At 51.0% G+C, this 27089-nt stretch overlaps 1 protein-coding gene across 2 annotated transcripts; it reads left to right on the top strand.

Moving 5' to 3' along the window:
* Positions 1 to 26676, top strand: ZNF777 (zinc finger protein 777). Of its 2 annotated transcripts, none has more exons than XM_065939355.1 (6): positions 1 to 90; positions 5157 to 6017; positions 7290 to 7416; positions 9405 to 9518; positions 22051 to 22302; positions 25194 to 26676. In XM_065939355.1, the coding sequence occupies exons 2-6, from the start codon at positions 5172 to 5174 to the stop codon at positions 26348 to 26350; spliced, it is 2496 nt and encodes an 831-aa protein (XP_065795427.1). In that variant the 5' UTR covers positions 1 to 90; positions 5157 to 5171; the 3' UTR covers positions 26351 to 26676. The 2 variants fall into 2 exon arrangements, with proteins under 2 accessions (XP_065795427.1, XP_065795426.1); XM_065939354.1 differs by lacking the exon at positions 1 to 90 and adding an exon at positions 695 to 890.
* Positions 26677 to 27089: the final 413 nt, after the last annotated feature.

The raw sequence follows: 27089 nt of genomic DNA, 5'->3' as shown, positions 1-27089 counted from the left end.
CGTCGCCTCTCGGCCGCGCGCGGTTATTTCTCCTCCGCTCTCCCGCCTCCGGGTCTCGCCCTAGGGTGGCCGGCGAGGCGAGGACCCCAGGTGAGAGGCCGGGGGGCGGGGGGGCGGCCCACGGGGGTCGGGGAGGCGGGAGGCCCGAGCGGTTCGGCCCGGGCGGCACGACGGGCTGGCCCCGGGGCTCAGGGCGTGTCCGTCGCCGCCCCGGCTGCTCGCTCGACACTGTTCGCTCCTACCGGCTGTAGATGGAGCTGTCTGGGTTCCTGCAGCCTCCGACGAGCCTCGGAGTGTTTCTCTTTAAACGGCCTGAGAGGGACATGCCTCCCAGGATGCAGTTTGTATCAACATGGCAGCTGCTGTGCAGCTCCCCTGCTGAAGAGGCGCCGGGACGGCAGCGCAGCTCGCAGCCCGGGGCCGGGGCCGGAGCCGGGGGGTCGCAGCCGCGGCCGCTGAGGGGCCGCGCGCGCGCGGGCCGGTGCTGAGGGCCGGGGCCCAGCTCGCGGCCGGGGCGCAGCCCGCCGGGGCCACCCGCACCGCCGCGCGCCCCGCTCCGACGCCGCCGCCGGGCTCGGCCGCTCCGTCCCCGCCCGCCCCGAGCAGGCCGGGCCCGACGGCCGCGAGAGCCCAGGCGGGGAAGGCCAGGCCGGGCGGGCGCCGCCTGCGGAGAGACCGGGGGGTGGGGTGGGGGGGCCGGCCTGCGTGGGGCCGCGCGGCGGCGGCGGCGGCGGCGGCGGCGACTCCGGCTCCGGGCCGGACAGCGCAGGGCCATGGCCGAGGCGGCCCCGGCTCCGGCGAGGGCAGCCCGCGCTCGCACGGACGCGCGGACTCGGGGCCCTGGGGACGGCCTGCGCGTCCCGGGCTCGGCGGCCCGGCCTGGGGTCTCGGTAAGGGACGGAAGCGCCGCGACGTGGGGGCGGGGGGCCTGGAGGGCTCGCGCGCCCCTGCTCGGGAAGGCGGGGGGCTGGGGGGGCGGCTGCGGGCGGGGAGCCGGGCCCGGGAGCCGGCGGCCGTCCGGGCGCGCCTGCGGGGACGCCCGGGGCCTGGCACGCACGCGGGCCCGGAGGCGGGCGCCGGGGCGGCGCGCCTCGTTCCCTGCGGAGCCGGCGCCGCGTCCGTCGGGGTTGCCGCCGCACGTTTTCCGCAGAGCTCGGCCCCGCCGAGCCTTCCGCGGCCGGAGCGCGGCGCTGACGCGGCTCTCCCCATTTCGCAGAGCGGAGACACTGAGGCACGGACATCTGGCAGCGACCGGCCCTGCCTGCCCCCAAGGTCACGTAGCGAGTCATCCGTGGCTCGGCGCCCGCGTCCGCAGAAATACCTGCCTCCGGGCCGCCGCGGGCCTGGACGGGGAGGGGGGCGGCCCTGGCGGCGGCCTCCTCTGGGGCGGGGGCCTGGGCCGCCGCGCTGGAGCCGCGGCCCGTCGGGGTCGGGGGAAGGTGATGGCCGGGTGGGAGGCCGGGCAGCGCCCAGCCGAGCGTCTCGGGCGTGGGGAGCAGGTGACCCTCGGGCTCGGGCGCCTCGGCCTCCAGCCTCTCTGCGTCCGGAGGCCGGGTCGAACTCTGGGTATCCGGACGGTTGGGGTCTGGGCAAGCGAGCTACGAAGGGTTTGGGGGTTGGTGTGCCCCTATCAGGGGGCCGTTCTTAAAAATCAGTCTCAGAGCTCCCCGCCGACCTGCTCTTTAAAATGCAGTAGTCGTGCTGGGAGGAGGATTGCTGCATGGGAGGCAGAGCCCTGAGCCTCAGTTTCCTGTTGGGTACAGGAAGGGGTCGGGATATAGGGCTTTCTGAAGAGCCTCAGGACTTAAAATAATAATGATAACAATAAAAGCAACGCTATGAAAAAACAAAATGGTTGTTAAGCGCCTAGGTCTCCAGGACCCTTGAATAGTATATAATTCTGAGTGAACCACATTGGGTCATAGGAGACAATGGCATGGCTTTATAAGTCAAGAGAGGTATGATGAATTTTTCTGCTAATGAATGAATCCTGGAGACCCCATCCGCTTAGGACACATGGGGTAGGGAGGGTGGGTTAACTCCTAAGAACCAGAGGAATTCTCTCCCTGTCCCCAGCAGTTTGAGAATGTAAGCTTATTAATCTTACATATCGTATTTACAGCTCCATTCCTCCGTTTGGCCATTTCTTTCTGCTTAGTGTAATATCAAGCCACAAGTTTACTGGGATTGATGAAAATAGAGCCAGGGGCTTTTATTTGGGGGCGGTGGAGGGGATGCTCTCCTGTGGCCCCTCATGGCTCTACAAGTGCTCAGAATCCGGAAATGGATAGAGACACTGTAATAATAGAGAGCAAAGAACTGGTATTTTCCTTTGAGCTCTGATTAGACTGCTTAGTAAAGATGCCTTGCTCTAATGGCTTTATATACTGTCCTGGAGCTTTTCTTCATTGTTTCCAGTTAAACCCCTGGATCACGCCTGGGAGACTCACTTGGCCCCTGGGGATTTTCCCTTCTTCCTACTAGTTGTAGGCAAATACCCTAATCCCTTTGTGAGGATAGGGCCATACCTGTACCTATTGTGTTGCATTAGGCTCATCACTTTCCCTGTGTCTGAGATTCCTATCCCAGATGGTTGTCTGGTCGCGCCCTCGCCTGTGAAGAGTTGAGAGGTGGCTTAGTTGTTGATGAGCCTTCAGATTCAGGGGTCTGTGATGCCCTTGAGAGTGCTTGCTGAGTTTTGGGTATGTGCTCATGTGTGTTTTTGAGAGGGAGAATCCATAGTTTTCATGAGCTTTTTGAAGGGGTCTCTGACCCCACCATTAAATCAGAATGTCCATGGGCAGGGCCTTCCCACAGGTCTTTGTTTAATCTCCAAGCCTTCGAATTTTAGAGTTAAAAAGGATTCAAAACACACACTGACCAGCTGTCTCAGTTGGTACGTGAGGCCCAGAGGCGACCTACAGCGTAGGCTGAAACGCAGACTTTGGAGCCAGACGGCTGTGTGACCTTGGGCTGGTTCCTTAGCCTCTCCAAACCTCCACGCCTTCCTGTGCTAAGTGTGGATAAGAATTCTAAGGGTCCCTGTTTATAGGGTTTTGTGAAGAGTAAATTAGATAAACCCTGTAAAACACAGTTCATGGCACATAATAAAGGCCAAATAACTGTCAGCTTTTACCTGACGAATTAGCCCTCACATCTGGTTCCCTGCAAAGCTGCTGGATTGTACTACCTCAGAAACCTTTGGCCTGAACAAGGTCTTGAATCTTCAGAACTTGTCTTAAAAGCCTGATGCTGTCTCAGTTAAGCTACACATAAATGAATGAATGAACAAATGAAAGAAAGCATTAGAAGGTATAAATAGGTTTAGATGAATCATCTTTGATAGATGATTCAAAGAACTTCATTATTAACTCTATATTTTTTCCTGCTTTATACCGTACAGTCCATGGAATTCTCCAGGCCAGAATACTGGAGTCAGTAGCCTTTCCATTCTCCAGGGGATCTTCCCAACCCAGGGATCAAATCCAGGTCTCCCACGTTGTGGGCAGATTCTTTACCAGCTAAGCTGCACGGGAAGCTCAAGAATACTGGAGTGGGTAGCCTATCCCTTCTCCAGGGGATCTTCCCAACCCAGGGATCGAACCGGGGTCTCCTGCATTGCAGGCGGATTCTTTACCAACTGAGCTATTAGGGAACCCCCCCTCATTACTAACTCTAGTAACATTTTGTAACCCTGTCATTTATACTTTTCATTCAGCAGACATGTGTTGAGCACATACTGTATTTCAGATTGGACACCAGGGATATGCTAATTTTCAAATGAAGAAAAAAGGAATTTCAGTTACTTTAAAGATAACTTCTATCTGGCACATAATAACTGGCCATTCAGCAGATTCATTGAAAGAAGAGTATGCTTGACAAACATAGATAAAGAAGAAATTCTTTTCAGTTCCAATAAACATATTGATTGTCTGGATAGATAGAAACAGCGCTGGTCACTCAGAAGACCTTGGTTTCACCTCTATGATGATACAGGCTTTCCTTGAACATGGACATAGCAAGGCAGGGAATGGGGAAAGTGTGAATAATTGAAACCCCCTTCAAGTAATTGAAGGAGTCGGTCTTTATTTTGGCTCCAGTCCCCACCAACCATGACACAGGTCATGGAACTGGCTGACTTCAGCTCTGTTTCCCATCCTGCCAGGCCTCCATTTTTCCTCCATCCCACCTCATGAACCATGGGGAGGACCCCAACAACCAGGATCCACCTACCGCTGGGGACCCTCTGCCCGGGAACCTTGGCTCTGAATTGCCATGCCCACCACACCTGTGTCAGTGTCTCTCTTCTCTGCATGTCACAGGAGCCAGCCCGTGTGCCCAGTAGCCCATTCAGCCTCTCCAGCAGGGGCTGGGTCTGCAGAACGTGTCTCAAAGGCAAACTTGTACTGTATCAACTCTCTGAGAAATGTTATTAAGTCAACAATTCAGCTTTTATCAAAAAGTCTGGGAAGCTTTAGGTAATTGTGTGTCCTTACTGTTGGTCAAAACAAGGAAAAGAACATGGGTACCACTACTGCCTGATGATACAAATAGAAGTGGTGGGGCTGGATGTTCACCTTCGAGGTAAGTTCCTCTGTAGAACCAGCCCCACCTTGCTGGCAGTCTTCGGCTAGCCCGGCATTGATAAGATTCTGCTCTATTGCTTTTCAGAGCTTTACTCTATATTTAGTGCTCATTGCTTGAAAAACTCAGTGAGGTAGCAGGTGGGTGAGATATTATGACCCTGTCTAATGACTGAGGACTCTGAGAACAGAAGACGAATAGCCAGGCCAGGGCGACCCAGGCAGCGTTGGTATAGACGGGGCTGAAAACCGAGTGTTCCAGCTCAAGGCCAGTAAACTTTCTCCTCTCCCACACCTCTACTCATGAGATGACTCCTGCACAGTGTATGTTGTGAAAAGGGAGATGGCTCTATGGAAGCAGAGGTGGTGTTACCATCTTTTATTTGTTGTTAATAGTTGTATCATTCACACGTAGATCAGCGTGAGGGTCTCAAGAAGAGACTCATGTCCATGGAGCGTATCATATTGTTACAAAGCCCGAAGCCCCTTTAATGTGGGTGTTTATCTTTGGACTTTATTTGCCTGCTGGAGAGTCTTGGCCTTCAATGCTGTCCTTTCTCTCCTTGAACACAGGTCCAGCAGTTGGACATGGAGACCCAGCACTCCTCCCCTCTGTCATTCGCCAACGTCCTGCAGGAAGAAACTTCACGTCAGGCCCCAGCCGGACTCCCTCGAGAAACTCTCTTCCAATCCCACGTGCTTCCCCCCAAAGAACTCCCTTCTTTGTCTCCCGCTGTCTCCCGGCAAGGCTGCCTACCCCAGACTCCCGGCGCCCCCAGGCAAGAGACTTCTGGCCGAATGCCGCCGGTGCTCCAGAAGGGACCCTCACTCCTGTACCCTGGCGCTTCCGAGCAAGACACTCGGATCCAGGGCCCCCTGACTTCCCCAGAAGAGCCCCCGTATCCGCCCCCCGCCACTGCGGAACAAGAGATGTCCCTTCTCTCCCACTCCGCCCACCATCAAGAAGCCCCGCTCCACTCCCCCGAAGTTCCTGAGAGAGACCCCCTGACCCTGTCCCCCACCGTGCCCGAGACTGACATGGACCCACTGCTCCAGAGCCCGGTTTCCCAAAAGGACACCCCCTTCCAGATCTCTGCTGCGGCCCAGAAGGACACCCCACTCCCAACGGCGGAGATCACCCGCTTGGCCGTGTGGGCTGCCGTCCAAGCGGTGGAGAGGAAACTGGAGGCCCAAGCCATGCGGCTCCTGACCCTGGAGGGCCGGACCGGCACGAACGAGAAGAAGATCGCTGACTGTGAGAAGACGGCCGTGGAGTTCGCCAACCACCTGGAGAGCAAGTGGGTCGTGCTGGGGACCCTGCTCCAGGAGTACGGGCTGCTGCAGAGACGGCTGGAGAACATGGAGAACCTACTGAAGAACAGAAACTTCTGGATCCTGCGGCTGCCCCCCGGCAGCAATGGAGAAGTTCCCAAGGTAACTTTATCCCAGCCTGGGCTCTCCAAGGAGTGACCGGGACTGGCATGGATTTTAGGAATTTAGTATCAAAGAAAAGGAAAGCTGTGGGTAAGAAGGAAAAGAATCTGATGATGTCTGGTCCCCAACTCCACTAAGAACAGGACACACCCAGACCAAATGAATTCCTCCTGTTGCTGAAAAGCATAGGTTATAGATCAGAGAGACGTCCTAGTGATGGGAGTGTCAGGGTAAGAGGAAGTTCAGTCGTGACATCTGGGGATGAAAGGCACATTGAAGGCCAAGTGGTTGAGCCGTGGACAAGTGTGGACCTGTGTGGTTTCTTGGCGGGGTGGAAGGAGGACTCAGTGAAATGTTACAGGGCCCTGTCTTGTGCAACATTTGTATCAGTTAACTTATAAGTCATGTTAATGCCAGTAAAAATGTGCTTTTCAGAGATGTCCTAAAACACCAGAGGACAGTTAGGTTTTAATATTGTTTCCCAGAGGAGAGCACTTGAACATGGACTGGTTTTCTTTCTGTTTTTTTTGTTTGTTTGTTTGTTTGCTTGTTTTATGCTACTGTCTCTTTGCACAACCTCAGGGCAGGGCCGGGGTGGGGACCGGGAAAGATGCATGAACCCTGTTGTCTAGGCCAGCGCTTTGCAGGTCATGTTATGTACATGAATCACCTGGAACTGTGTGTCTTAGTCGCTCAGTTGTGTCCAGCTCTTTACGACCCCATGGACTGTGGCCTCCTCTGTCCATGGGATTCTCCAGGCAAGAATACTGGAGTGGGTTGCCATTCCCTTCTCCAGGGGATCTTCCCCAGCCAGGGATCGAACCCAGGTCTCCTGCATTGCAGGCAGATTCTTTGCCATCTGAGCCACCAGGGTAAGTGGCTGAATCACCTAGGGATCTTACTAAATGCTGAATCTGAATCAGTGGGCCTGGAGTGGGGCCCGAGAGTCTGCATTTCCAGCATGTTCCCCGGCGGTGCCATTGCTGCTGGCCTGCAGACCACGCTTTACAGCAGCAGGGATTGTCCTCTTAGAGGAGAAGGGGACCAGACAGCCCCAGGCCCTGACTCTCTCGGGCCAGGACAGTGGCTGAAGCCTCTTGATTTCTAGAGAGGTCCCTGGTGAAAACCCACAGCTGGACCTTTTCTGCTCCAGGCCTGAGAGTTTTGACCCAGGCCCAGGGGGCGGGAGCCGTTCTCAGCTTTGGGATCCGGCAGCCCAGGCCCTGTGTTGCCTTCCAGTGGGTCCACGCTGAGCCTGTTGTGTGATTTCAGGTCCCTGTGACGTTCGACGATGTGGCCGTCCATTTCTCGGAGCAGGAGTGGGGGAACCTGTCCGAGTGGCAGAAGGAGCTGTACAAGAATGTGATGCGCGGCAACTACGAGTCTCTGGTTTCCATGGGTAAGAAGACGGCTGTCTGCCCGCGGCTTCCTGCCGGCCTGCTAGGGGCTCGTTAGGAAGCTCTGGGGCCTCTGAGCGCCCAGAAATCATTTTCAAGAGCACAACAAACAGGAACAGGCACCCGTATACCCACATGCACCGATGCAGCACAGATGAGCACAGTTTGTAAACAGAGACAACGGTCTATGGAGAAGCCACAGGGGTCGGGGGACAACCTTGAACGTCAGTGGTGTGTGTATATACATATATATAAAACTTAAACTTAGTTTGCCCAGCAGACCCTTACTGAACAGAGTGTGAGGTGCCTTGTGAGAAGTGCACCTAAGCAGCACCCCTTTCCCACGCGAGAGTTAGGACAGGTGTCAGCCTGAACACTGCCACTGACAGAGCTCTCGTCCCCGTTGTGCAGAGAAGAGCTGTGACCCCGGGGGTTAAAGGAACATCCTAGGTCCCCACCGGGCGGTCACAGTGTCACCGAGATCTCTCCTCCCCCCAAATCTGTATATTCTTGTTATCTTTGTTAATGAGAGTATTTGAGGATGAATACTTAGGAAGATAAGCTTTAGTATTATGTGTATCCTTTTCTCTGGTGTGGGGAACTCTTTGGACACACACCCACACACGCACACACACAAAATTAGAAAAACATTAAATGTGCTGTTGCATAGAAAATTTGATCCTTGCTGGAACTGTTACTTTTATCCATCTATCTCTCTCCATGGGATACCTTTTTTTTTTCCCCTTTTCTTTTTAAAGTATATGCATAATTGTGCGAATGCAACACTTTAGGTTTGTATGATAATGAGCAGCCCCACCCTCGAGTCAGTGCTGCTCCCCTGAGGGAGCCACTGTGGACCCTGGGGCCTATACTGTTTCCCATCGTTTTGTGCACTCGTGCACGTGTGGTTTGTGGTTTGCACAAATGGGATCCCTCACTTACTTTACCAGCAGTAGCCAGAGGCAGCTCCTGTGTCAGTCCACAGGCCTGCGTGAAGGGCAGTGCGGTGTTCCTGGTGGACCGTTGTGCTGGTGATATTGAACTATTGACGAGCGCAGCCCGAGCCTGCGCTCGCTGCTGCAGACGGCTGCAGTCAGGATCTCTCTGGGTTTGTGCACTTCCGCGAGTATTTCTACAGGGTGGATTCCAGGAGGTGGGTTTGCCGAGGAAAGACGGTGCTCATGTACAGTGTCACGGGCATTTCTGTGGGCCATCCCCAGGGCTGTGTGTGTTCACATAGCAGTGTGACAGCGCCATCTCCACACCCTTAGCCCAACAGAGCTTCTCCTATTGTAAAGGTTTGTCTTTTCTGACAGACAAAAAATGCTACTGACTTGTATCGGTATGGGAACTTGTGCATCTTTTTATGTGTTTATGAATTACCTGTTTCTACCTGTGATATTTTTATTTCCGTAACCATAGAGACTATATATATATAAAATTGTGGATGTTAACCCTTGGCCTTATATTTTACAAATGTATGTGAGATACTATTTTCTTCGAGTTCCGTCATCTTTTGACTTTATTTTCGAAGAATTTGAAACTTTTTGTAATGTGAAAAAACCCATCAGTGTTTTGTTTCATGACCTCTAGATTGTGTTAAGATTAGTTTTTTCATTTATAAAATTTTAAGTATCTTCTGCCTTTGTCATGAAAATCTGAGCAGGCATTGGCCACCTGTGAGCCACAGATGACTGAGGGCCAGTTCCCATCAGTCATCAAGTGGCGCCCCATTGCTGGTCCCACTGGGAGGACCTGAGATGGGTTCAACACACACACACACACACACACACACACACGTACATACATGCACATGTGCACACTCAGCATGCCCTGAGGAGAAGGGCTGGAAACTTGGCCCTTCCCTTTGCAGCATTGCCAGCCTCAAGTAGGGCAGCTGCGCCTGGTGTCACATGCACACAGGTGACAGTTTGTAGCATCCAGTGCGACCTCACCCCATAGAATATCTTCTTTTCTTCCTCCTGCCCAGACTATGCAATTTCCAAACCAGACCTCATGTCACAGATGGAACGAGGGGAGAGGCCGGCCATGCAGGAGCAGGAGGACTCTGAGGAGGGCGAGGCGCCTGCCGATCCCAGTGCTGGTGAGTAGCTGCAGGCGACCGAGGCCTTGGCGCCCGGGAGGCCTGGCATGGGGTGTGTGGCCCACAGGAGACCCCGGCGGGCTGTATCAGCAGGCCAGTGCAGGAGGGCGGCCCAGAGGCCCTGGGGCCTCCGGGTCACCAGCGGCCCCGGTGGCGGAACTAGAAACACCGTGGTCTCGGGGGGCTTTTGACCTGACCGAGCGTCACCTCGCTCTCTGCGGGAAACAAAACCAGAACTGACAGAAAGGCGTTCCCTTGTCAGGATGCTGACGCTGGTGCAGCCTCGAGCTCCCCAGAGAAGGGCCACGTCCCTGGGCCTGCGGCCGGTGAGTGGAGGGACTTGACCTGAAGGTCCTCCAGTGTGCGGGCGGGTCCAGACGAAGCGGCAAGGCGGCGGCAGCAGGGAGGTGCAGGCAGGACCGCCATGGGCTTGGGAGCAGAGCCGGCGTCAGGCTGCCCACCCCGGAGCCCCGGCCTTGCTGCATCCTCGCTGTGTGGTTTTAGTTGCTTAGTCTTCTGGAGGTCTACTTTCTCATCTGTGAAACGGGACGGGTGCTGAGAGCCAGGGCCCAGCGTGCTGACCCGCAGGGGCCAGCGGCCTGGGACGCCAGGCACTGTCTGTGTGCATGGGGAGCGGTTCCTTACACAGAGGTCACTCAGAAGCCCCCACACTGGCACCGCGGTGTTCTCAGGGTACAGGTGGTTTCGGAGCCCCTTCTTCAGCATTGCTTTTGGACTTGCGTCACTCACCCAAAGGTCTTCTGTGGGGGCAGTCCTTGTCCTTTGTAGCCAAGCGTCATTGGTGATCCTGTCTTTTGCAAAAGGAGGATAATCTGGCTGAAGAGCCAACTGGGGTCAAAAGCTGGGTCTCGTATGAAGGAATGTCATTGGCGCTGGGAACAGGAGGAGGTGGCCACGTGGAGTAAGAGTGGAAGTAATTTCAGGAAGAGGCAGGACCCCAAGGGAAAATAAATGCTGGCATGTTTCAGAGAAACCCTAAAGCATCAATACTTTAGAGATTTGCCTAGAGTTTTAAATGGAGGGAAGGGGCTGGTCCTGAGTTCATTCTGGCAAGCAGAAAGATGGATTTAAAAGTAGATGAGGTGAGAGAGGGGGTTGGGGACAGGGTGTGACACTTGTTTGGAGGAAAATAAGTCTGGATGTCAAAGGTTTGAGTGGCTGCATCCAAAAGCAGTGTCACTGCGAATGGAGAGATGCAAAAGAAGAGAAATCAGAAAGAGGGCTTGGGAGGCAGGAAACCAGAGGGGAGAGGCGGTCTGTGGTAAAGATCCTAGAACCCGCTGATGTCTCCGTGGGGCTTTGTAGTTCGGGTGCTGCCTCTGCCATCTTCTTAGACGTGCTAGGACAGAAACATGGATCCTGTCCGCTGGCGGCCTGTTCACACTCTCATCACAGGTGGGCCTCCCACCAAGTAGGGCTGGAATCAAGAGCAAATAACCTCAACCAGCTCGGCCCCAGGCGGGGTTGGTTCTGGCACAAGTGTGTCCGAGCCGGAGCGTCTGTGGGCAGCGGTGGCCTCACAGAGGCTGCCTTGTGCAGCTGGAATGTGCCATTTGTTCCACTAACCGTGGAGCCCGACGGGAGCAGAGGACAGGAATGGAGCAGGAAGCACTGCCCACAGGGCACCCCTGTGTGTGGGGCTCTGACCCCGGGGCCGCAGGCTTGGCCTCTGAGTTCAGTTATCAGAACCCCAAACATGCCAGCAGTCACCTCTTATTCGCGTGTCCTCTCCCTGGGAAGGGCGGCCACAGGCCAGCCCTGGGCCAGACCTGCAAGTGTGATACCAAGGGGAAACAGCTAGAAGATTGAGAACTTTCATGGTTCTAAGTACACCGAACATCACCATCCTATGAATTGGTTGAGTAAATGCAGTCCATAAACTGTCATTTATGGTTCAGATTCCTAAGGGCAAGGAGGCCTGAAGGCGACTCAGATATTGGCCCTCCTCAAACTCCCCTGAGCCGGGGCTCCTGTTCACAGCCCTGTAGGGGTGAATGGGGGCTGGGGGAGCCGGAGACCCCTGTCATCTGACAGATTAGCGGAGTGAAGCAAACACACCGGAAGCCATGGCTGAAATCTGGGTTCTCATAGATTTGTCCATATCTTCAGCCTTTTTACAAAGCAGTTTGATATTTTTTGGACTAAAATATGTTTTAAATATTTAAAATATTCATTTACTTAACCTGATAATTTCTTTTCTGAGAGTCTAGAGCCTAGAAAAAATCCAAAAATATGGATTAAGATATACAAATATCGGGACTTCCATGGCGGACCAGTGCTTAAGACTTTGCCTTCTGATTTCAGGGAGTGTGGGTTTGACCCCAGTTGGGGAGCTAAGATTCCCACATGCCTCGCAGCCAAAAACCAAGACCTAAAAGAGAAGCAGTATTGTAACAAATTCAATGAAGACTTTTAAAATAGTCCACGTGAAAAAAATCTTTTAAAAATAAGGCTGAACAAATATATTACACCACGATAGAGTGTCACAGAGCCCCTGAAATCATATGTGAAGCGTTTTTGCACCATATTTTCACTTGTCTGTTTATTGTTTAGTTCATCCAATACTTTTTGTACCACGTACTATGTCAAGAAAATGGTTTTAACAACCTAAACACCCCATGTATATAAAAATACATATTGGCTACTATGGCAGCGCCGTGCAGACAGACTCCAGGGCTCTGGGAACCACGGTGGCGAAAACCTTACTGAGCCTGGCTGGTTGGCAGAAGCCTCAGAGGAGGTGGGATTTTTAGTGGAAACACAAGTGGGAGTTCCTGGAGGAGAACTCCTCATGGGGAAGGAGGACTGGAAGGCAGGAGGCGCTCTCCGTGGGCTGGGTAGATCTGGTCTAAGCCAGGGACAGACATGGATGTCTGTGAAGGGTGGCTGGTAGATGTTGAATACGAGAACAGGGGGTCCTGAGGATGACTCCCAGGTCCTGACAAGAGTGAGGGGGTAGGACAGTGGGAGGCTCTGACCCAGAGAAAAGACAGGAACACGTTAGGTGTGAGATCTCAGGACGTGTCCAGGAGCTGGTGCTGAGTGTGGAGACCGGAGCTCCCAGCAGAGACCTGAGCTAGAGATGGACCTGGGGGCCTCAGTAGCATGGATGAGATCATCTTCCCAGCCTGGACAGGGGAAGAGGAGGAGCACAGGCTGTGCCCCCAGAGCCCTGACTTTCAGAGCGATTTGGAATATCCGGGTGGGGCCCAGGTGTTAGTATTTTTTAAAACAATGCCAAGGTGATTCTCATGTGCAGCCCAAGGTGGAAAACCATTGTTGTAGGGTTTGGGAAAAGAAGAAGAAACCAAAGGAATCACAGGAAATAGGAGGAGTGGCCTGAAAGGTAGTAAGAAATTAGGATAGTGCGTTGATGTTCAAGAAGAGTGTTTCCCCAGGGAGGGAGCAGGGTGAACAGTATTGATGCTGCACTGTGGTTTAGTAAGGCAAAGACTTTCTTCCTTACTTACTTATGGGCTTCCCTGATAGCTCAGTAAAGAATCTGCTACCCGCTCCAGTATTCCTGGGCTTTCCTGGTGGCTCAGCTGGTGAAGAATCTGCCTGCAATTCGGGAGACCTGGGTTCAATACCTGGGTTGGGAAGATCCCCTGGGGGAGGGAGAGGCTACCCACTCCAGTGTTCTGGCCTGGAGAATTCCATGGACTGTATAGGCCATGGGGCCGCAAAGAGTCATACATGACTGAGCGACTTTCACTTTCAAGGCACAGACTGCCAAGTGTCCGCTGGATTTGCACATTAGCAACATCAGTGGTCTTAGCAAGAGAAGCACTGGTGGTGTGGCCAGGGTGGACGCCTGTAGAGTGGACTGAAGAGTGGACAGATGATGAGGAAGTGGAGGTCATCCCAGTGTAGCTGTGAGTGCAGAGCAGAAACGCTGATGGGGTGGGTGGGGTAAGGAGCCTTGTTTGCTTAAGATGAGGATTGCCGAAGCCTGTTTGAAGCCAGTTGATATGAGACGTGGATATAGAAATGGATAATGTAGTGAGTTCCCTGGAGGTCCAGTGGTTAGGACTCTGCTTTCACTGCTGAGGGTCCAGATTTGATCCCTGCTGGGGGAATCAAGATCCCAGCAGCCGGGTGGCAAGGCCAAAAAAAAAAGGAGCGGATAATGTAAATGCAGTAGGAAGTCAGTGACGTCCACAAAAGATAGGGGAAAAACTGGGTGGAAATATAAACCAAATCATATTTTACTATGCTTTCTAGAATTTTCTAAAATGAGCGTATATTACTTCTTATTCACTAAGAATAATTAAAAAAAAAAAATCACATGAAGAAAGACTCCAAGTTAAAGGTGGCAGATTGAACATGTGCTTACTCCCACCTCCCCCCCTCCCCAAAACAAGAGTGAAGGGACTTTCAAAAGGAATTGGCGAGGAGACGGCAGCAGCTGAGTTTTGGAAGGCTGAGAGCAGATGGCTGAGCGGTCACTGATTTAGAAAGCTGAATCCAAAACTGGTGTCAAGGAAGCTGGGAGGAAACCCAATCTGCAGTCCACCCAACCCTGCTCAAGACCCGGCAACTAGCAGCACCAGAGATACCAGCTAGCTTTGGAAATGGGGGTGAAGGTAAGGCTACAAGCAGAGCACCAGTCAAACATCTTACGAGGCCAGTAAACACTGCCACTTCCCTCGATGGCCTCACCCCACCCTGACGGGTGACCAAAGCTTATTCTCTGAAGACAAAAGCATTTCTGGACGTGGACATCAGGTACAATTGAGAGGATGAGTACCGTGTTGAAAACAAGGGAATGAGTGAAGCTTACAGACAGATCTTGACATCTCCAGCTTTCTTCCCTAACCTGACTCCCAAAATTATGCTTGCATCCACGTTTAACCCTCAGGGCAGGGTAATAGGAAACTCTTATCTGGAGACTCTCAGGGCCAGCCCAAAAGATTTCCCAGTGAAATGACCTAGCCAAACCATCCTGCTGGGAAACCATGCCCTACCTGGATACACCAGACTTGCAATTCACTTTTGAGTACTCGACTTTTAATATAAATGGATAACTGAGAACCAAGCTTATTTTCTTGGGCTTCAAAATCACTGCAGATGGTGACTGCAGCCATGAAATTAAAAGACACTTGCTCCTTGGAAGAAAAGTTGTGACCAACCTAGACAGCATATTAAAAAGCAGAGACATTACTTTGCCACCAAAGGTCCGTCTAATCAAAGCTGTGGTTTTTCCAGTAGTCATGTATGGATGTTAGAGTTGGTCTATAAAGAAAGCTGAGTGCCGAAGAACTGATGCTTTTGAACTAGGGATGTTGGAGAAGACTCTTGAGAGTCCCTTGAACTGCAAGGAGATCCAACCAGTCCATCCTAAAGGAAATCAGTCCTGAATATTCATTGGAAGGACTGAAGCTGAAGCTGAAACTTAATATTTTGGCCACCTGATGGAAAGAGCTAGCTCATTGGAAAAGACCCTGATGCTGGGAAAGATTGAAGGCAGGAAGAAAAGGGGATGACAGAGGATGAGATGGTTGGATGGTATCACCAACTCTAGGGACATGAGTTTGAGCAAGCTCTGGGAGTTGGTGATGGACAGGGGAGCCTGGCTTGCTGAGGTTCATGGTGTCACAAAGAGTTGAACACAACTGAGTGATTGAACTGAATGAACGAGCAGTGTTTAATAAAATTGAGTATATGACCCAGAAAAATAGAACAAGACAACAGAAAAGAAAATAGAGAATAAGAAAATCAAAAGATGGAAGTTCACCATCCCGATAATAGAAAAATCAGAAAAAAAGTGTTCTTGCTTGGGAAATCCCATGGACAGAGGAGCCTGGCGGGCTCCATGGGGTTGCCAGAGTCGGACACAACTGAGCGACTAAACACCAATAAGCAAAAGAAAAGAAAACTACCTCCGGGGAAATCGAGAAGTGTTTACAGGCATAGAAAAGTACTTATAAGTGTGCTACATGATTCAATTTTAAATAGCATTTACATAATCCAATAATAAAAACACCCATTATTAATCCAACCAGAATCACAAACTGGGAAGAATCAGGGATTTGGACAAGATGTGGATGGATGAGGAAGAGATGGTCCTCACCTCCAGCTTTAGGAAGTCAGTAGATGATACTTAAAACTGAAAACGCAAAGAGTAGCAGTGTCATTATGTTACAGAGAGGTATGAAGGTAAATGACAAAAGAATCAGCTAGAAGGATGGGAAGTGACTGCCTCTGGGAGCAAGTTGAAGGATGGTGGGGAGATGTTTAAAAGTGAATTTTTAAGAACTCTTCAACCCTCTGACCTATGTGCATATATAAACTTTTTAAAGATGATTTTAAAAATTAATATACCAAAGTTTAAAAAGTCTAACAGAAAGTGTACCCATGAGAAGGTTGGAAAGCCCGTGTCAGCCATCATTTCTGTGCTTTGAGCTCGTAGAGAAAGTTAATGTGGCAATGCTGGTTTTCACTTTCCAATGAAATTCTGAAGTTGCATCAACATAATTCAAAAAGAGAAAAAGCTGAAAGAGTGAAAGTTTCCATAATTCTCTCAAGAGTCAACAGCTCAGGACTTCCCTGGAGGTCCAGTGGTTAGGACTCCGCACTTTCGCTGCAGAGGGCCCAGGTTCGATCCCTGATTGGGGAACTAAGATCCTATAAGCTGCACAGCACAGCCAAAGGAAAAAAAAGAGCGGCTTATTCCTTTCAACTTATGTGCATGTATTCAAACACATATACACAGAGCCTTAATAATGTAATAAATGCTTTCTCGTTAAAAAAAGTTTTTTTCAGACAGCATAGAAGTACATTGTTTAGCAACTTGCTTTTTCCAAAAATATATCTTTGATGTCTTTATTTGAAAATTACAAAATGTAAATAATTAAATGTTTAACTGTCTCCCAGAATAACATTATACCCACTTCATTAATAATTAAATGTGTTCACGACATTTAATACCTTTGAAAACAATTTGTAACAGAGATTTTTCCCATCTCAGAAGAGTTCTTATGAAGAAATGTAGTTACAAGATTAAAAACCAATGACAAATTAAATATTTCTTATCACCAAACAATATCAAGGCAAATCTACAAATTTTTTTTCCAAAAAATTTACACCTAAAGGTTATAGTTGATTACACATTATACTAAAGATTATAGTATTGTGCATATCCAATATGTTTGGTGTAACTGACCAGGTAGCTTCTGGAAGGAATCTTGGAAGTCCCAGAGGGTCTCGGAGTAGCCTGTTCCTCAGCTCAACGTTGTTTATAGAAAGGAAGAAAGAGGGGGCAAGGGAGGGGAAAAAACTGTTTTTTTTCCCCTAATCCTAGTATGATTTCATTATTTATGTCTAAAGTTTTATTCATGCATAATTTATTTGAGGTGAGATATGTGAAGATTTTTCTAGTCAGGAAGCCAGTTGTCTCCACTCCAGTTACCTAATCCCTTTCCCGTGGTTTGAAATGCTACCTTTGGTCATAAACTATGTTCCCACAATGTATTTGTCTTTGATTAATTTTTTTTAAATGGGAGAACAGATTACCGCTTATGAATGCAGTCTGGTTGTTGGTTGTCAGTACTGTTTCAAAAGTTGTTCGGTGCGGAGAGGACTTTTCAGTGGGAAACACTGGCTTCTCTGCTGCCCAGAAAGTAGGGGAGAGGCACAAAAATGTGTACCTGCTGCCCATTTCAAGGGGAAAAGAATTAGATGCCATAGAGGAGCAGACAACAGCTTGGGTTCAGAGAGGATCGCAGTCATGATGGGCTGAGAGCAGCCTAGGATGTGTGATGGAATGGGGGTCTTAAAGGAGGACATGAAAGAGGAGAGTGATTAAAGGAGGACATGAAAGAGGAGAGTGAAAAAGCTGGCTTAAAACTCACCATTCAAAAAACGAAGATCATGGCATCTGGTCCCATCACTTCATGGCTAACAGAAGGGGAAAAACTGGAAGTAGTGATAGACTTTGTTTTTGGGGGCTCCAAAATCACTGTGGTTGGTGACTGCAGCCATGAAATTAAGAGACGCTTGCTCCTTGGAAGAAAAGCTATGACCAACCTAGACAGCATAAAAAGCAGAGACATCACTTTGCCGACAAAAGTTCACATACTCAAAGCTATGGTTTCTCCAGCAGTCACGTACAGATGTGAGAATTGGACCATAAAGAAAGCTGAGCACCAAACAATTGATGCTTTCAAATTGTGGTGCTGTAGAAGACTCAAGAGAGTCCCTTAGACTGCAAGGAGATCAAACCAGTCAATCTTAAAGGAAATCAACTCTGAATATTCATTGAAAGGACTGATGCTGAAGCTGAAGCTCCAGGACTTTGGCCACCTGATGTGAAGAACTGACTCACTGGAAGAGACCTGATGCTGTGATAGATTGAGGGCAGGAGGAGAAGGGGACAACAGAGGATGAGACGGTTGGATGGCATTACTCAATGGACATGAGTCTGAGTAAACTCCGGGAGATAGTGGTGGACAGAGGAGTCTGGCATGCTGCAGTTCATGGTGTCGCAAAGAGTCAGACATGACTTAGTGACTGAACAACAAAGGGATGGGAAGACTTTGTGGTCTTTAGGCTGGAACACCCATGCTCAGGGGGTACAAGTGGCTTTCTCAGAAGGGACAACACAGAGGGCTTTTCAGGTCCCGTTTCCAAGTCTTCATTCATCTGTTCTCATTCATAAAACGCATCAGCGAGGGCGCTGGAGCTTGTGGACCCAGTAGTGCTGTTCCTTAGCTCCCGGCTCTCCCACTATTGAAAATAAAGAACAGGCCCCTCCTGCCTATCTTGCCTTACTATGGAGTGTTTCTCTGAGGTATAAAACGCCCTTGGGGTCATGAAACAAAGACACAGGCCAGACTCTTGTGGGTACGGGGACCAGAAGTGCATGGCTCAGGGGCCTGGATGGTGAATTCATTTGGAAGTCAGATATTTGGAATACCTGGCTTTCAACAAAATAGAAAGAGAACCTAATTAAGTTGTCAGCTAATAGGTCATTAAAAACAGTTTTTGATGATATGTTAACCGTGTGCTTTTACAGCATTGTAATTCAGAAGTTCACAGAATAGAGGGATGATTCCATAACAAAGCTCCCGCCAGCCCATCTCCAGATCTATGCAAATGAGCTCTCCCAATGGTTATATTTATAAAAATGAAAAGTAGGAATAGAATTTATTCTGAACTCTGTCTCCTTCAAGAGATAAGAATATTCACTCTCAGATAACTGAACTAATTGGGGAAAAAGTCCCTATCCATCTTTGTAAGAGATTCACTTCCTCCAGGTTTTTGGTTTCCCATCTTGAATAATTATTTTTCATTCCACAATAGTAATAACTAAGGATGACTTAAGCCAGGCAGAAAAGTAACTCTTAGAGCCCTGTGGTTATTAGAAATGAAAGCAAAATTAATCTTTCCATTTGCATGCACATTTCTGTGGCAGAGTGGTAGATGAGGTGATCAGTAAAAGGCATCTGAGCACAAAAATATGTTCTATTAGGATAAAATTCTGTGGGTAAAGTGGGAATGGAAATAGAAGTCCAAGGTGAAAAGGAATGATATTAAAATTTCAAGTATCAAAGAAGAACTTGTTCATGTATTTTTTAAGTGAATAATGGTGGGTTTTAAATTGCCAGGGTTCTAAGATTCCATTGGCAACGTTAAATGGCAATGGAAGAGTTTATTTTAAAATATCAATATTTACAATACTCCAGAAATTACATCTTTTGCAGCGATTGAAGCATTCTATGTATTTATTCAGGAAGGTGCAAACGAGTACCTGGTTTTAAAAAATTATCTTAGGGAGGAGGCAAGCAAAATATTTCCAGGAGTTTCTGAAGTCAGGGAAGATACTTTTCTGATGCTGGAGCCGGTGTGATGTAGTAGAGAGCCCAGAGGAGGGGAGGCCAGAGAGGGGACACAGGAGGCCAGGCTATGACGTCAAGCTGGAGCAGGAGGAAGCCAGGGTGTGAGTGTGGATGACTTACCTTTTTTGTAAGACAGAGAGTACGATGAAGATACCTCTGGTGGCTCAGCTCAGAGGGAAAGTAGGCACGGGCTGCGTGGAAGGCTGTCGGACTGGCTCCTACGCAGTGCACTCCCACCGTTTGGGACTTAATTAGTCCACTGATCAGATAGGATTTAAAGGATTGCCAGGCATCAGAAAGAACCCAGCCTTAGGCCATGTGGCATCAGTTGCTAGTATGATTAGCGGTCTGCTTTCTTGGTGATGTGGTCCACTTTGTTCGGGCGGGACAAGTGAACGTGTCAAAGAAAGGACAATGAGGAGCTTCATCCACTGGGGTCCTGGTCCCATTTCTTTTTTCCGCAGCACTTACACCTTGTAACATACCATCTAGTTTTTAATTATGTTTATTGCCTTATGTGAGATGTAGGCAGGCAGGGAGCTCCGTTTTCTTCCCTCATATGTTCCACCATTGGAACGCACATGGCACGTAGTTGGTGCTCAGTAAATAGCTATGGGATAAATGTTCAAAAAATAAATATGTTCATGCATTGCATGTTTACAGTTTCCCTAATTAACAAAGTGATTTGAGGGGATTTATGCTGGCATAGCTCTATCCATAAGCAAGAAAATAAAGTTGAGCCCCTACCTCACACTGTACACAGATGAGGTAAATTTCAGGTGGAATAAAGAGCTAAAGGTAAAACATAAAATGATAAGGACCTGGGAATAAAATCCGGGAGACCAGGTGAACCACCTAGGGCCAGAGGAGACCTGCTCAACTCTCATAAAATAGAAAACCCACAAGCCATAAAAAGGACAAGGGACATAACTGACAAAATGAAAACTTTAGGAAAGTTTTATGATAAAAGGTAACACAAAGGCAAAGACAAATGATGAATCTGGGGGAAATATTTGAAATGCCAGTAAGAGAAATGGGTTCTCTTTAATACAGGAATCAAAGGTCTCTGACCGAGTGACAGAACACAGTTCACACAGAATCCACTCTCAAAGACCAAGAAATGACACTCACATTACCCTCATTAGGGAAGTAAAGTATTAGTAAGTTATCACTTTATACCCGTCCAACCGAGGAAAATTGAAAAGAGCAGTGATGTCTTTTGCCGGCAGGGACGTGGGGAATGTGCTGGTAGAGATGTGAATTGTCACAGCCCTGTGGATAAGCAGGCTGATGACATCTGTCAGAATCGAAAATATTTTTAATTTTTGACCCTGCAGTCCCACTCCCGCCACTCTCCTAAAAATAAAAGCACTCCTTTCGGTTAGAGATATAAATAAACACATGTTTATGGCAGTGCTGTTCACCAGGGCAAAAGCCTAGGAGCAAAAAGTGAATGTTGTCAATAAGGAAATGATTGAACACATTGGCATATGATCCTCACTGTGGAATATTCTCGGCTTTTAAAAGGATGCATTAGCCTACAGAAATTGCTGTGAAGGGATTTCTACAGGATGTTTGAGTGAGAAAAGGAACCTAGAGGATTATGTGTAAGGCAGTTTTATTTTTTGCAACCAATGGCTAGAAAAGAAACATGAATGTAAACATGCTATGATAAATCATTCAATAAGCATAGAGAAAAGTGTGAAGTCCGTTATGGGAGTTACCTGAGACGCTCATACTTGTCAAGTGGGGAGCAAGGGGAAGGGGAGGCAAATTAAAAGGGGAAAAATACTGCACTGAAAACCAGAAATGTGTGCTATAATCCCATTTATGTAAAGTGATGCCTGTGTGTAACAATATTTGAAATTAGCCTACAACAGACATACAAGCAGATTAAAAAAAAAAATGTCAGGGCCATGTGTGTAATCAGATGCTATTTAACTAAAAACAACTCTGCGGCCCTCTCTTGTGCCTATAAATGGAGGCTGGGAGAGGGGACTGGGGGTGGGGGGGGCTCTGGTCTGTTGATGTAGGACACCTGGCGAGGACTTGAAAGGGTGTGCAAATGACCAGATGACTATTGTCATTGTTTAGTCATTAAGTCATGTCCAACTCTCTGAGATTTCATGGACTGTAGCCCGCCAGGCTCCTCTGTCCATGGGATTTCCCAGGCAAGAATACTGGAGGTGGGTAGCCATTTCCTCCTCCAGGGGATCTTCCCCACCCAGGGATCAAACCCGGATCTCCAGCATCGCAGCCGAATTCTTTATCACTAAGCCACCTGGGAAGCCCAACCACATGATTAGCCTTGTCTTTATTAACTTGGTTGAGGTGGAAAGAGAGAGATGCTGTTGGCTTTGTTCTGGCCTAACCTGGGAAAAGGAATTGGGGTCTCTTTTTAAAAGAAAGCATGACTATTTTATTATAAAATTACAAGGGGTCGTGGAAACAAATTGCCTCTATTTTAACTTGACTCCAGTTTATATTCAAGGCTACACGGTGTCCAGAAAATTCTATGCCTACTCACCGCCAACTCGGGATATTTCTTCAGGGTCTCTAAAATAAGACTTTTTGAAAATATAAATTCTAGGGCTGCAAAAACCTGAGCAGGTGGAATGAACATGTTCTGGATTCTTTTGTCCTCTCCCGCCCCCACCCGCCCGCCTTCTCAGCTCATGATGGGATCGTGATTAAGATTGAGGTGCAGACCAACGACGAAGGCTCAGAGAGCCTGGAGACTCCGGAGCCCCTAATGGGCCAGGTGGAGGAGCACGGCTTCCAGGACTCGGAGCTGGGGGACCCGTGCGGTGAGCAGCCAGACCTGGACATGCAGGAGCCGGAAAACCCGCTGGAAGCATCCACAGAGGGCTCGGGCGAGTTCAGCGAGCTCAAGCAGATGCTGGTGCAGCAGAGGAACTGTGCGGGTGAGTGGGGGGAGCTGGTGTCATCAGGCCCACGGAGGGGCAGGGTGGGGGTTCTTGCATGGGGGAAGCCGAGGTCTCCTTCAGAGAGGTCGTGTGACCCCGAGAGCTCAACAGTTGTGACCGAACCAAGCAGGGCCTTAGGTCCAGGCCCCCTGCCCCGGGATTTAAAAGCATCCATCCCTGGGCAAGGAAAGAGGGTGTTGCAGCCAAAGACCAGGTCAGACGAGGACCTCCGGGGATGGCAGAGATCATCTCTCCGGCCCCTCCCTCGGCAGGCCGAGAAGGTCACACACTGGTGGCAAGGCGAGAACTTCCGTCTCCTGATATGTCTGTCCTTGGTCATCCCTGTCACACTAGAAGCCTCAACTGGTTTGAAGATTTCCATCTTGGATCGCACATCTTTGCAAACGGCTGAGACCGTGCTGTCTTTTTCTGGCGGAATCTAGGCCTCGTTTCTGTTTAATCTCAAAGCCTCCAGGTCACCAGTCTGCACACCCTTGCTCCCTGTGAGGACGTGTGCTCTCAGGAGCGCTGCCAGGATGGCTTCTGTGATGCTGACCCGTCCATGCAGGCCTGAGAAAAGCCCCTGTGATCCTCATGGTGTATTTTTTAAATACGCTATTAGACTTAGCTATTGTTTTACTCGGGAATTGTACAGCTATTTGCATCAATGAAATGAACCTGAACTTTTCTTGAATCATCATTAAGATACTAGACTTATCAAAGTCTAGTATACTAGGAGTCATTAGCCATCATATCAGTTAATGTTTATATGGAGAAATGATGATTTAAATATTTTTCACTTTATTTTATTGCCTTGCAGTTTGTCTTTTTGCACACAATAATAAAACATCATGGACATTGTTCTTGGTCAAACGATGTGGATCTAACTCTTTATTTTTAAATAATTGCATGATAGTCAAGAAACCTTTTTAACATACCACGTTGTCCTTCATTAGAGAATAGTGAGAGACACAAGGCAAATTGTGAGGCTCCCTTGCACTGACTGCCCTGTGAACATTTCTGTTAATTTTATTAGTACCACTTAGTAATATTCTAAGATTCTTTGTGGGATTTCAAGTCCTGAATTTTAGGCCCAACCGTTTCATTCTTATTTTGTTGAGAAAATACAACTTTGAAACCCAAGGAGAGTTCCGATATTCCAAGGCCCATATTTCCCTTCTGCCTTTCATAAACAACCCTATTTTCAGGATCAACACCAGAGCAATGAGTTGCCAACCTCCGAAGCTGCTTCCTCCTTCCTGATCTTTTAAGCATCGTGTTCCAGGGATGTTCTGGGTCACTTCCTGCTGAGCGTCCTGACTGGACTGAGGCAGCATTGTCTTATGCCGGGGAGGCCTGAGCTGGAACTCGGCACACCTGTGTTCTAATTTTAACACTGCCACTTACAGGGTGCAGAGGAGTAGCCAGAAGTGCTGTGGCCTAGTGGTCACTGACAGACTTACAAGACTTTGGCCAGCTCACGAGCACTGCCAGCTTCAGTTTCCCTGTCAGTTGAGGGGACAGACTAGCTGGTCCTTCAGTTTCAAGTGCTGAAGAGGTCTCAGTTTATTTACTTTATTTGGAAATGTGACTTGACAGCCACAAGCTTGGAAGCCCCATGTTTGTGAGACAGGGATAATTCTTGCTTGATTTCTCCTGTAATAGGATATTGGGAACATGAGAGAGCGTAGGTGCAAAGTGGTGTGAAAAAGTTCAGTTGTTTGCTCCTAAGAATTCCACAAGTGTCAGACTGTCTCATCTTCCACCTCACAGGTAGACTCGAAAGTGAATGCCTTTCTCATGGCACACAAAGTTGGCCACTAAGAATAGAGCTCCCCAATTCAGTGTTTAGAGAGGGCCAGGTAAGAGCAAGGCGCTTGAGAAAATTCACACAGATGCTGGCAGGCTCTCGGACTTCTGTTCTCCAGGAACCCTGTAAAACAGACAACCTCTTAGGCTAGCGGGCAGAGGCCCAAGAGGAGGACAGCAACCATTTGGGGTGTTCACGGAACACTTGGCCCAGACCCCAGCCAGCTCCAGGGTCAGGACTGGTGGAGTCCGCCGGCAGTGAGCCATCCACCCATGTAGGTGAGGTGCTACCTCAGGAGGCACCCCCACGCCTGCTGTGGGCTCACGAGGGCTTGAGGGATACAGGTTCGGAAGGTCAAGGAAGGTTTTCAGGGGGAGACAGGATTGGGGCTGGGTGTTAAGCAATGGGCAGGATTTGGAGACCTCCCAGGAGAGGGGATTTCTTGGGGGGGGGGGGGGCAGTGAAGGCACCTGAGGAGCAATCTCCAGGTGGGTTCCGGAAAGGCGGCCAGCGAGGCAGAGCCGAATTCAGGTAGAGGGGAAGAGGTTGCGAACTTGATGAGTCAGGACCCTTTGGACACGCGTGGTGGAAACCCGACCCTCAAGTGGCTTAAATAAGACAGGGGTGTTGATGGGCTTGGAGAGTCATAGGTCCCGAGGGTGCCAACCTCTGGCTCCCTGGACCCGGGCGCCTCCAGGACGGCTCCGCGTGCGGGTTCCTTCTTACCTGCGAGTCCCTACCCGCTAGAGGTGCCAGGCGATGGGCACACGCAGCGCCGGCATCCCACCATGAGGACCCCGTCGTCCCCGCTTCCTCCGCAGAAAATTCCAAGACAGGGCTCCGACCCGCCTGTTTGGGGCCTGGTCAGACGAGCCCGAACGGGCCCTTTGCTGAGCTAAGCCCCGCGGCTAGCCCGGGTTCCCTGGGCCGCTGGGAGCAGGCAGGCAGGTGCGAAGGCCTCGGGGCCGACGGTGCGCACGCGGTGTGTGTGTGGGCGAAGGGGCTGCCTCAGCCGGGTCAGGGGCGCCAGGCGACACCTAACGGCGTCTTGTCTCTCTCCCCCCATCCCCCGGAGCAGAGGGGATCGTGATCAAGACCGAGGAGCAGGAGGAGGAGGAGGAAGACGAGGAGGACGACGAGCTGCCGCAGCACCTGCAGTCCCTCGGGCAGCTGTCCGGGAGGTACGAGGCCGGCCTGTACCCGACGCCGCTGCCGGGGGAGCTGTCCCCCGAGGGCGAGGAGAGCCCCCCGCCGCTGCAGCTGGGGAACCCGGCGGTGAAGCGGCTGGCGCCCCCATCGCACGGAGAGCGGCACCCGGGCGAGAACCGGGGCTCGGGCAGCCAGCAGCAGCGGAACCGGCGCGGCGAGCGGCCCTTCACGTGCATGGAGTGCGGGAAGAGCTTCCGGCTGAAGATCAACCTCATCATCCACCAGCGCAACCACATCAAGGAGGGCCCGTACGAGTGCGCCGAGTGCGAAGTCAGCTTCCGCCACAAGCAGCAGCTAACGCTGCACCAGCGCATCCACCGCGTCCGCGGCGGCTACGCTTCGCCCGAGCGCGGCCCCGGCTTCGCCCCCAAGCACGCGCTCAAGCCGCGCCCCAAGTCGCCCAGCTCCGGCGGTGGCGGCGGCGGCCCCAAACCCTATAAGTGCCCCGAGTGCGACAGCAGCTTCAGCCACAAGTCCAGCCTCACCAAGCACCAGATCACGCACACGGGCGAGCGGCCCTACACGTGCCCCGAGTGCAAGAAGAGCTTCCGCCTGCACATCAGCCTGGTCATCCACCAGCGCGTGCACGCGGGCAAGCACGAGGTCTCCTTCATCTGCAGCCTGTGCGGCAAGAGCTTCAGCCGCCCCTCGCACCTGCTGCGCCACCAGCGGACTCACACGGGCGAGCGGCCCTTCAAGTGCCCCGAGTGCGAGAAGAGCTTCAGCGAGAAGTCTAAGCTCACCAACCACTGCCGCGTGCACTCGCGCGAGCGGCCGCACGCCTGCCCCGAGTGCGGCAAGAGCTTCATCCGCAAGCACCACCTGCTGGAGCACCGGCGCATCCACACGGGCGAGCGGCCCTACCACTGCGCCGAGTGCGGCAAGCGCTTCACGCAGAAGCACCACCTGCTGGAGCACCAGCGCGCGCACACGGGCGAGCGGCCCTACCCCTGCACGCACTGCGCCAAGTGCTTCCGCTACAAGCAGTCGCTCAAGTACCACCTGCGGACCCATACGGGCGAGTGAGCGCGGCCCGGCCCCCCGCCCGGCCCGAGACCAGCAGGCGGGCACGGGGCGCCCCCAGCCCTTTTGCCGTGAGCCCTCCCCCACCCCCTCTCCCTTCGTCCCTCCTCCCCACCCCCGGACGCGGGGCGGCTGCGTCTCCCCCGGGGGGCCCCAGTGGCGGGGGGAGAGCGCGGACCTGGGGAACCCCCTTCGGGCTGTTCATTTCCTTGACAATAAAATGGATGAAACCAATCAGCACGGGGGGCGTGATTTGGCCGCCGGCCACTCGGAGGGGCGGGGCAGGGCCACTTAGTTGGGGATAGAACTTTATAATGACATTTTGGATACTGTGGTTCTATTTGATAATAATAATTTTTAAAAGACGAGCGTTTCCTGTTTGCCGTTTTTGTTTGGTCGTAAAAGGGGAGGGGTTGAGGAGGTGGCCGAGGGGCCAGTGTCAGAGGACAGGTTCGGTTGAGTCCTTTTCTGTGCCGCTTCCTCCTATTGGGTGGCCCAGGGGGCGCGGAGAGGCAGGCCTGACACGTGAATGAGCCGACTGGAGGCTGGAGCCCCCAGCGCACACCATCCGCGTCAGAGGACAGTGGGGCGCAGGTGGGAGGCAGGGAGAGGGGACAGGTTTAGAAGAGACTAGAAGACCGACAGCAAAGCTGGACGCCACCCTCGGGACCAGGCAGCCCTCCTGCCTGGCTGGAAACGCAGCTGGTGGAGGTGTGGCTGTGGCCCGGGGCTGAGGGGGGGT

Source organism: Muntiacus reevesi, chromosome 6 (genome assembly GCF_963930625.1).
Source record: "Muntiacus reevesi chromosome 6, mMunRee1.1, whole genome shotgun sequence".
NCBI classification, from domain to species: domain Eukaryota; kingdom Metazoa; phylum Chordata; class Mammalia; order Artiodactyla; family Cervidae; genus Muntiacus; species Muntiacus reevesi.
The sequence above is the reverse complement of the archived record's forward strand: the minus strand, read 5'-3'. Positions and strand labels throughout refer to the sequence as shown.

Coding starts and splice junctions, on each gene's coding strand:
- ZNF777 (XM_065939354.1), top strand. CDS start 774: ATGGCCGAGGCGGCCCCGGCTCCGGCGAGGGCAGCCCGCGCTCGCACG. Junction 9,519..22,050: donor GCCTGCCGATCCCAGTGCTG/GTGAGTAGCTGC, acceptor CCGCCTTCTCAG/CTCATGATGGGATCGTGATT. Junction 22,303..25,193: donor GCAGCAGAGGAACTGTGCGG/GTGAGTGGGGGG, acceptor CCCCCGGAGCAG/AGGGGATCGTGATCAAGACC.